Here is a 10,767-nt window from a genome sequence, read left to right as displayed (position 1 = left end):
AGAAATGCAGTTTTCACATCCATTTGGAACAATTCAAAATCTAGATGTGCCACTATAGCTAGGATAAGGCGAATTAACACAAATCTCACCACAGAAGAAAACGTCTCTTTATAATCCACACTCTCTTTTTGGGTATAACCTTTTGCCACTAAACGAGCCTTATATTTTTCAATTGATCCATCCACTTTGCACTTTACCTTCAGAACCCATTTGTTTTCCAATTGATTTGCACCTAGGTGGAAGGTCAACTAACTCTCAAACTCGATTTTCAGTCATGGATTTCATTCCATCTTCCATAGCAGTAAGCCACTTGTCTGATGATGGTGAGTTTAAAGCTTCCTCATAGGAAGATGGTTCATCAACATCCATAGGAATACCTAAGAATGACTAACATTCTATCTCAAATTATTTACAGGGCATTTGCCCATATTCACTTTTTCGCAATTGTGAATCTTAGTGGAGCTCAAACATTGTACTCCCACTGACCTCAACAGTCTTTTAGATAGGATGTGTTTTCACATTCATTTCCTCATATTGGGATACATTTTCTTGAGGCTCCTTCATCTCATAAAGCTCAAGGCGTTCTTTAACCTCACCTATGGTTGGGAAGTCATCTTCTAGAAAATCAACATCACGAGATTCCATCTCAATTAGCCCCCCATCAGGGTGTTTCCTATACATCACATAGCCCTTAGAATGTTTTGAATATCTAATAAATACACACTTATTAGCTTTAGGACCAAGTTTTCCCTACTTATGAGATGAGTGATGCATGTACCCTGTTGATCCCCAAGGATGTAAGCCTTCCAAATTGGGCTTACTTTCATTCCATAACTCATATGGAGTTGTGGGAATAAATTTTGAGGGCACACAATTGAGGATGCATGCTGCTGTCAAAAAGGCATCTCCCCAAAAACTTATTGAAAGGTTGGCTTGTGCCATCATTGACCTAACCATCCCTAACAAGGTACGATTCCTTCTCTTTGCAACACCATTTTGTTTAGAGTTCTAGGTATCATTCATTGTCAACGTATTCCTTTTTCCTCACATAATTCTTTGAATTGATCATATAGGTATTCATGACCTCTATCAGTGTGAAAAACCTTAAGTTTCCTTTCTTTTTGATTCTCAACCTCTGCCATAAAGCGTTTGAAACAATCCAAAGCTTCAAAACGATGAGACAACCAAAATATGGATCCATATTGTGAGTAATCATCCATGAATGAAATGAAATAAGATGCGTCATTGCGTGCCTTTACATTCATAGGCCCACAAATTTCCGAATGGACAAATTTTAGAAGATAGGTGGCCCTTTTAGCCTTCCCAACAGGCTTTATGCTGAACTTACTGACAAGACATAACTCACATGTAGGAAGTTTAACTTTGGTGATTGAGCCCAATATCCTTTCTCTAGCCAATTTGGACATTCTATTTTGCTCAATATGTCATAATCTAGCATGTCATTTCACAGAATCATTTATAACATCAGAAGAAGAATTTGAAACGAAAGCAACATTATTATCAAAATCCAAATCCAACATAATCAAATCGTTTTTAAAATAACCATGACCAAAAAACTTGTTTTCAAGAAAAATAAACAAACTATAATTCACAAAGGTAAAATTAAATCCTAAACCCATCAATGCTAAAATTGAAAGTAGATTATATTGTACGAATGGAGTATGAAGCACATCATGTAAGAGCCATTTTCACCCATTGTGCATTGTGAGTTGGTAAGTCCTTACTCCTAAGACCTCTTCCTATTCTCCGTTCCCCATCATGACAAAGTGTCTACCCGTTGGTAAATGATGGTAATCTACATATCCTACACAGTTACAGGTTATGTGCTGGGTTGCTCATGTTGTCAAGCCCGATCTTATAAAATACTTTCCATGTCATTCATATGATTGACAATATGCTTGCATACTTGGAAAGCCTTGAAAGAAAAATCGTTAAAAGACGACAATGTACCAAATGGTACAATTAAGTTAATTTAAGTCTCGAACTAGATCAAATAGAGAATTTAAAATGAAATTAAGAATATTAAAGTCCCAGAATGGTTTAATATGGTGATTTGGAGTTCGAGGATCAATTTGAAGTCAAACTAGAATTTTTACGGTCCAGGGGCAAAATGGTCATTTGCCACCCAAGGACACAATGGGAATTTTTAGAAAAGAATTTTTTTAGCCCCATTTGACTTATTGGAGTATGATTTGAGTATTGGAGTATAATTTGAGGGTTTGGCAGTGAAAAAGTTTAATTCCAGTGATTTCTAGAGTGTAGGGGCAAAATCGTAATTTTGCCACCCGCAGACAAAATTTGAGATTTTGAGAGAATTTAGATCAAATTTGACAAATTGGAGAATGGTATGAGTATAAGGGATGAAAAATATGTCTATGGGTAATTTTTCAATTTTTGGGGCAAAAATGTAATTTTTGACTTTTACGGGGGTAAAAGTGTAAATTTCAAAAATTACTCCACCAAGACTTTGGATAAGTCTGAGAATTTTACCTAAGCTATGGATATGTGGGACAAGTGTATGGTGAAAATTTGGAAATAAATGGATGGCTAGAATTTAAGGAATTAATAAAACATTAAAAAAATGAATAAAATAATATTATATTATTTTAGCCTTTAAAAAGGTAAAAATTCCGGAATTCTCATCTTCTTCAGCTGTCCAAACCAGGGGAGAAAAGGGAAAAAAAAAACAAGAATCCTACCTGAAAAATTTGGAGAAAATCAAGAGAAATCAAGAAATCAAGCATTAAAAAGGTAAATTTCATTGATTTTCCTTGTGATTTTCACTACCCATGCATTTTTTTCTCATTTCCATGCAAAATTAGAAAGTGGGTATGGACACCCATGCTGGCCAAACCTCCATGGATGAGTTTTGAGCTTGATTTTTGGTTGATTTTAATTGAATTAAGTGATTTTAGTTAAGTTATATTGAAATATAGCAAAAATAAGCTAGAAATATAATTTTCTCCCATTGAAACCCATTATGCTGAATTTTCTAGGGGAATATTGGCTGCTGATCTTGATGGTTATTTGAGGAATTATGATGAATAATGATGAATTATGAGCCTAGAAAAATAATGGAAATTTTCGGAGCAAAAATACAAATTTTTACCCACTAGGGGTATTTTCGTAATTTGTTATCGGGACTGATAATTTGCACCACACTGAGGGACATTAAGTCAATTTGGGTGCAATTGAGGTGTAGAAACTGAAAAAAATTAATTTGGAGTTTAAACGGACGCGTATATCAATTTATCGGGTAAAAGACCGAAATAGGCTAACACCGCATTTAGGCAAAAATTTAGACATTTTTGCATTCCATATCAAGCATTAATAGTCTAAATTAGTTTAATTTCAATTTAGTACCAATGTGGTGAATTTCTCGATTTTGTACTATGTCAAGGTGGTGAGTCCTCTGATAAAGGCAAGGGAATTGCACCCGAGGACCAATAGTCTGAGTATTTCGAAAATCCTTTCTCTAGACACGGTGAGTAACCTTACCATCATTTTAATTATCTAAAGTATGTTTTTATTCGGTTTTGGTGAATTTTATGAAAATGAGTTCAAATGGTAAATTTTTATGTTTTGTAAACAAAATGAGTTTAAATGAAAATATTTTATAAATTGTCTTGAAACGAAATAACGATTTTGAAAATAGAGTAATTGGAGACCACTGATATGTTGTAAATTTAAAATTGAATTAATGGCTTATGTTATTGTATTGGCATGACTGGCTGGGCTGTGTTTTTATGAATTATATGAATTTCTTTATTTTACCCTTGCAGGCTGGGTAGTAATATATTAGCCCTGTCATGCTGTCAAAATTTTATTGTATGGTGGGTTTGACCTGCTGCAGTGGGCTGGATTCTGTGGACTAGCCTATTAGAGGAGCACGGAATCCTGTTATATTTTTACCTCGATTGGAGAGGCGAGTAGGGTAACTCCTGAGGTATAACTTTTAGAGTTCACTTCACGCCAAACCACCTCGTGAAGGGGAACTCGGCCAACGTCAAGGAATGGCTATGTTTTCAAAATAAAAACATGACTTTCTAATAGCCTTGGCGGACTCAGTTGGGATAGCCCTCGGCCAAGGTATCCCAAATAACTGAGTATGATAATAATATTTGGCATGAGCCAAGCTTTTTAAGAAATTCATAAGCCATACTGATTACTTGCTTTAAATAAATTGATTTCATTTGGTTGAAATAAGTTGAAAGATAATAAATTACAGTTTGATGAAATGTTTTAATAGTCTCCTTTTACTCGACTTTAGATATTTTGAGTGATGTTTGTTTACTCACTGGGATTTTATAATCTCACCACCCTCATTTCCACCCATTTCAGGTTCAGAATAGATTGTAGATAACTGATATCGGCAAGGATTACAGTTGAACTTGCCACATCCAAAGACTGTAGGTTCATTTCTTTTGATACTTTTGGTCATTCGTGGGCCCACGTGTCACTGTAAATTAAATTCTATACTTTGGTTATCTGTATTACGGTATGTAAGAATTTATTTTGCTTTTACGCTATAAAAATTATTTATGCAGTGTTCTTAAAATATCGTTTTATGTGAAAATTGAATATTTTATTGAATATTTTTATTTTATTATAACAGTCATAATTCCATTTTAAACGAATGTTTTAGACATCCAAAATTATTTTTGATTAAGAAATATGTGTTTTCCACTTACATACTATATTTTTAGATGATTTTTGAGATTTTTGGGATAAATGACAAAAATACCTCTGTGAGACGGAAATTATTATTTCATTTGTTTAAGTTGGAAACAGTTTAAAATCTTTTAAAATGTGGTATTTGGAAACAGCTACCCACAGGGGAAATGAGAAGCTGATATTAAAGCCTTGCGGGGTCTCGGTTGACATTCTGGGTAATGAATGTAAATTGAGACGTCGCGGCGGTTGTCACGGGCTCGATGGGAGTTCCGGGTCGTGACACATGTACCTACAATCCAACCAAGGAGAGAATGAGCTATAAACACATGAGAACATATATAAGTTTTAAAGCGGTTTAGAGGAAGAACCTTTTTAGCCTCAATGCATTCTTGAGCAAAATGTCCCTTCTTACCATAGTTAAAGCATTTCAACTTTGACTTATCCTTCTTTCCACCACACTTGCCTCTTTGGCGCTTAGTGACTCCATCACTTTTGAGCCTTAGATTTCTAGTTATTCCTTTATTTTATTGTCTTTTTCGCTAAGGAACATACCTTTTGCGATTTTTAGCTTCAATTTTAGGGCAATGCTACAGATAGCTTCTTTATACTCTACCTCGAGCTCTAAATGGCGAGAAATATCATCAAAAGTCTTTATCCCTTCATAATGTATTAATACAAGTTTAACATGTCCCCATGAGGACTCAGGGAGTGACTTGATGACAGCTAAGACCTGCTGCTCATCTATGAGATCATAGCAAGTTGCTTTCATCTCTCTTATCATGGCTGACATAAGCCTTAAGTGTTCAGCCAGAGTGTGCTTGGAGTCCATCACATATTGATTGAACCTAAGTGTTAAGGCACGAAGCCTTGTAATTGTGGTTCCAACATACTTGAATTTCAGTTGTTCCCACAACTATTTGGTAGTTGGGAAGTTCTCAAACTCCCCAAGGAGATCATCATGCATGCAGCTTAGCATGGTAAAACGTGCACTACAGTCTCTCTTATACCAAGTGTCATAGGCCTTTTTGTCACAACAATGTTAGGCTTTGTTTCCAACTTCATGTGGGTTCATCTCTTTAATCAAATGATCGAGTAACTCTTGCTCATTGATAAGATACTGAACCTTCTTATGCCAAATATCATAGTTTTTGCCATCAAGCTTGCCACCATTGGTCAAATCATCAATAATTTGTTTTGGAGCCAAATCACTATATTATTGCATAAGATTTAATTAAGCGCATATCTTATTTTCTAATTAATTAAGAATAGACATATTTAACTTTTACCCATATTACTAGTTCAAAAATTTTGCATGCATACTAATAATCATCACCAATAGTATAAGCATCAATTAAAATGTCTAATTTAGTTTAACTTTGGATTATGGGAATAATTACCACTATCCTTAAGCATGGGAACAACTCTCACTTACCACATAATATAATGAGTTCTACTAAAGAACCCCATTGATATTTATAGGTGCCCATATCTAAAATAATATTATGCGTAAAGTAAGCACAAAATTACATCCCTTTACATGGCCTCAATAATTAATACAAATCTAAAATAAATTACATCATAAGGACCCTACTACATCAATCTATATAAAAATAGGGATTTTGTGCATGCTTATACATATTTATTATTTTGGATGATCAAACTTCCATATAAATATTATGCACACAAAAATAACACTAAATAGATCATATTTTCATATGCTTCTAGGAAAGACTATAATAGTCTCCTCGACAAAGCACCCTACGTTTGCAGCAATTTTCAAGAAAGGTTGGAGGAGTAACAAACGGTCTCTCTTAAAACCCAATCTCCTTTGACAAAGCTACTGAGACATATAATCACCGTACTAACTTTTTGCATACAATTTTACTTAACAAATAAGTAAAATGATTACATCATGCATTTTTATAAATTTTACTTAACAAATAAGTAAAATAATTATAAAATATACTTATATGGTACATAGCATTTTACAACCTATGTAAAATAATTGAATTAACAAACATTTACTAAATTCATATATATGTTTTAGAAGAAAAATAATTTCTAATATACAATATATAAGAAAAAAATATGGTTAATTAACATATTAGTTAACTTTATTTATAATGCATATGAATAAAATAAAATAGTAACATGACAAAAGCATAAATAATATTTTGAATTTTTTTTGTGAAATTTTAATTACCCAAAAAATATTTTGAGGTCATTTTATAAAAACAAAAACTTATGGGGCAAAAATGCAATTAAGAAAACCATGTGCCTACCACATCAAGCCCTTTATGGCAGTGTTTAGACCCTTTCGGTTTTTATTATTTACCGTACTTTCATCTTAAGGATGTTTCTTTGGTGTAGTGGTTGAAAGATAATTTTTTTTTTAAGTCTTAATGACTTTCTTAGTGCAAGTTCAAATCCTACTAGTTGTATTTTCTATTCTAATTGTTTTTTATTTTGCTGCCATCCATAAGGCACCATGTGACTTTAGAACAATGCACCTGTTTGCACTGGATTAAAGGCTACTCCTTCCCCATATCAGTTTCAACAACTATTACAGATTTATACATAATAAATCGGTACTGGTAATTTAAATTAAATAAAATCATAATCAAAACATTCTTTCAAAACATACATAAATTAAAAAGATGAAAGTAAGCTAAAACCTGCTCTGATACCACTGTTGGGAGGTGAGCTTACCTTTTCAGATAAGTATTCCATTTTCTTTTTGATAGAAGAAGCTTACCTTACAAATCTTCTTTCATGCACACAATAATTTCTTCCCTCTTGTTGTTGTGAAGTAGCTATAGAATCCTCCAAAAGGAATTGCACGTTCCAAAACCCTTTACCTTTTGATGGTGCCTCAAAAATGAAGAGAAAGAAAAAAAAAAGAGAAAAGAGTTTTTTTTTTCTGACTCATAGAAGAACATTCACTCTTTTGTTATGTGTAGAAACTAGTACATATGTTCACTATTTATAAATGTATTATGGACACAAGGATAGAATATTATATTTAAATTTAAATAAATTAAATTTAAATGTAATTAATGTTTATTTAAATTTAAACAAATTAAATTTAAATATAACGGATAGCTAATTTGAATTTATATCTTATCTCAAATATTTATTTTTAATTATTTTATTAAAAAATATTAAAATAATATCTAATATTAATTAATTATTTATAAATAATTAATAAAGTTACATATTATGTACACGCATCATATTTAAATGCAACATTTATTGAAGCAATGAAAGTTTACTAAATGATTGCAAATCACCTAACTATCTGCTAGACCACTGCAACACGTTTCTCTTAAATGGAGCACTTAATTACTATTTTTTTTTTTAAATAAGAAATTTCATTAATAGAGGCAACGAAACTTGTACATTTGACCAAGCAAATTGTCTCCTGACTACAAAAAAACCCGATCAAGAAGTTAATTGTGGGATCCAAAGACAGCATTCCCTTAAAACTGAGATTTTGTACAACCAAGTCACCCCGACTCATTTACACATCGACCAATCTCGACAAAAGACCAAGAAAGACCAGAAACCAAAAAGACCCTCAACTTGAGAACCATGCCCACGGGACAGGCATACCGATACAATTCATACTTTTGTTACTTCATGACTTAACTAGGCCTGGTTAAGAACTGTTTTCATAGGGATTTACTTTTGTTACTGCTGTTTTATCTTTCTGTTATTTTTGCTTGCTGTGTAACTAATTGCCAAGGCAGTAGTTGGTCTTTTTCCTTCTCTTGTAACCGTGAGTATAAGAACAATCTGTTGCTAACAGATTCAATTAATGAATACATGTTCTACAATTCCTCTTTCAAGAATTGATTCTCTCTCAACTAACAAGTCTCTTGTCGGCAACAATTTCACTTGATAGAATACAAGATGGTTCAAACTCAAATATGGCAAAATTTTGGTTAAAAGGAAAAGAACAAGTTATATTGAAATACTAGGGAAGCAACAAACTAGGGTCTAAAACTAAAATAGGCTGCTATCATTGTAGCAAGAGGAACAGAGATATTATCATCTACCACCGTTGTAAATGGAAGAGACTCCACCACTGTCGCCACTAGAGAAACTAAAGCGACCCTGCACATTGTCCAACCCCAATCCAACTGGAAATATCCAAGCACTGAATAGTAGTACAGCATCCTATGTGGAACAATAAAAGCTCATCAGCAATGTTAGGAGAGAGGAAACATTTAGTACTATATGTACCCAATTTCTGGAACTTACCCTACAGAAATGAAGAAACCGAAAACAAACATGGATATACTGCCAACCCAACTCTTGTTTCGATTATAAGGAAGCTTGGAGGACCCAAACCTTCTACCCAATATATCTGCAACACCTATGAAACCAAGAGCTAGGAATTAATAATGATGCTGTAATTGGGGCCCATTAGCTGGTGAGGAGTCAGGCAGATAAAACGAGTCACTTTCATAAAGGAAAAAGGAAGAAACTTTACCATCTCCGCCGCACATCATTGCCAAGGATATGAGACCAACAGGGGATTCACGCCAAAAGACAAGAGCACATAAGATCAATATCAGAACATAATACAACGGCCCTCTAAGCAACTCCCTGCAATTATTTTTGGAAATAATCAGCACCCAATCACAGCAAAAAGTAATCTAAGAAAAGTGAAAAATTAATTGCAAGAATTAAAGACACGTGAAAACGGTATGAAAAGGATGATGTAATAATTTCAGGAACTGAATTTAACGATGATGGAAAAATTACTTGGGATTTCCTTCTCGGGTAACGGATTTGATCAAGCCTTGATCATCAGCCAGTGAGAGACCATGAATAACAAGCCTTACGCAATTCACAAGGGGAACCACAGATGCAAAGTAACGAGCCAGTAGGGAGTTGCTATTCTAGGGGATCAATATATCATCAGCTATAATTCATTAATAATTTAAAATATATATATATATATATTTAATTGCATAAAAGTTCACCTGAAAATTGGCCAGGAAACGGCGAAAAGTAACCCGGATAATATATGCACCAGTTTTCTACTTAGATTCTGCTCAAATAAGTAAAAAAACAGACAAATAAATTAAAATTGTTTTTTTGATAAAAAGAAAATTCATTTTATCAAAAAAAAGGAAAGAAAAAAATGAAACCTGTTGAATGAGTTCTTTCTGGGTAAGAGTATCGAAGGTGAAGACGAGAGCATAGGCGCCAGCTAGGACAGCTGCGGAGGAGGCGGTGTCTTGTAAAAGAGCGGCGGTTTCGGCGGCGGAAAATGCTGCGGAGCGCTGGGGCACGCGGTATAGGAAATCGAAACGAAGCGAGGTCGGGGTGGGAGGAGAGAGAAAGAAGAAACCAGGAGGAGGGGGAGGAGGAGAGGAAGAGAGAGAGAGTGCGGCGGAGTGCACGTGGCGGCTAAAGATAGGGTGGGTGAAGGATAAGGAGAAAGTCATGATTGCGCAGGACGACCAACACAGACAGAGAAAGAGTGACAGTGAGCTTAAATTGCCTTAAGATGGAACCTTTTTCTGATTTTTGTTTTGTGTATAGTTATGGAAATTGTATATTCTGCTTCTAGGCATACATACTTACCAACATCGAATTGAATAACGATTGCTTAAATAAGTAATGAAAATGACTGAAGGTTTTAACTGTATGAATCACACTAACAAACTAACATGGTTGTTATATTGTCAGGATGTAATATGGAACTGACAGGCTGGAAAGCTGAGGAAAGCAGAATTTTTGCATTTTCACCACACAATTGTCATGGAGTTAGGTAAATGTGAGAGAGGTAAAACACAGTTATTTCTTCTATTAATCCAATGTTGATAAAAAAGAGATCAAAACTTATAGAATGAAATCGTACTCTTACTAGAGTACTACCTAATTTCAACATTTATAGAGGGAATAGTTCGTGGGGGAAAATACAGATCCAGAGATGTGTTTGACTTAATAATAATAATAATAATAAAGAAGTATGAATGTGTATGTTCAGGGTTGGCGGTAGTTAAATTTTGTTAGGGGTCAAACATAGAAGAATAAGGGTTAAAAATTTTAAAAAAC

At 34.0% G+C, this 10,767-nt stretch overlaps 1 protein-coding gene and 1 long non-coding RNA gene across 2 annotated transcripts; one reads left to right on the top strand and one right to left on the bottom strand.

Moving 5' to 3' along the window:
- The first annotated feature begins 2,676 nt into the window (after positions 1-2,676).
- Positions 2,677-4,564, top strand: LOC148760309 (uncharacterized). The gene is made up of 3 exons (XR_016028810.1): positions 2,677-2,772; positions 3,422-3,505; positions 4,363-4,564. It is a non-coding gene; the product is annotated as an uncharacterized LOC148760309 (long non-coding RNA).
- A 3,959-nt stretch (positions 4,565-8,523) lies between these two features.
- Positions 8,524-10,281, bottom strand: VTE5 (phytol kinase 1 VTE5). The gene is made up of 6 exons (XM_007010052.3): positions 9,855-10,281; positions 9,687-9,754; positions 9,466-9,597; positions 9,191-9,306; positions 8,959-9,073; positions 8,524-8,874 (listed from the first exon to the last, which is right to left on the bottom strand). Exons 1-6 carry the CDS (start codon positions 10,152-10,154, stop codon positions 8,688-8,690), a joined length of 918 nt encoding a protein of 305 aa, XP_007010114.2. The 5' UTR covers positions 10,155-10,281; the 3' UTR covers positions 8,524-8,687.
- Between the last annotated feature and the right edge of the window lie 486 nt (positions 10,282-10,767).

The sequence above is a fragment of the Theobroma cacao genome, chromosome 10, assembly GCF_053813885.1.
Source record: "Theobroma cacao isolate CCN51 chromosome 10, ASM5381388v1, whole genome shotgun sequence".
In the NCBI taxonomy this organism is placed as follows: domain Eukaryota; kingdom Viridiplantae; phylum Streptophyta; class Magnoliopsida; order Malvales; family Malvaceae; genus Theobroma; species Theobroma cacao.
Note: the sequence above shows the minus strand (reverse complement) of the source record. Positions and strands in the feature narration are given on the sequence as shown.

What these genes read in the sequence shown, in the direction of transcription:
- VTE5 (XM_007010052.3), bottom strand. Translation starts at nt 10,154, where the DNA reads ATGACTTTCTCCTTATCCTTCACCCACCCTATCTTTAGCCGCCACGTG. An exon ending in ACCCGAGAAGGAAATCCCAA is followed by an intron (nt 9,307 to 9,465) that starts GTAATTTTTCCA and finishes AAATAATTGCAG; the next exon opens with GGAGTTGCTTAGAGGGCCGT. An exon ending in AATGATGTGCGGCGGAGATG is followed by an intron (nt 9,074 to 9,190) that starts GTAAAGTTTCTT and finishes TTGGTTTCATAG; the next exon opens with GTGTTGCAGATATATTGGGT.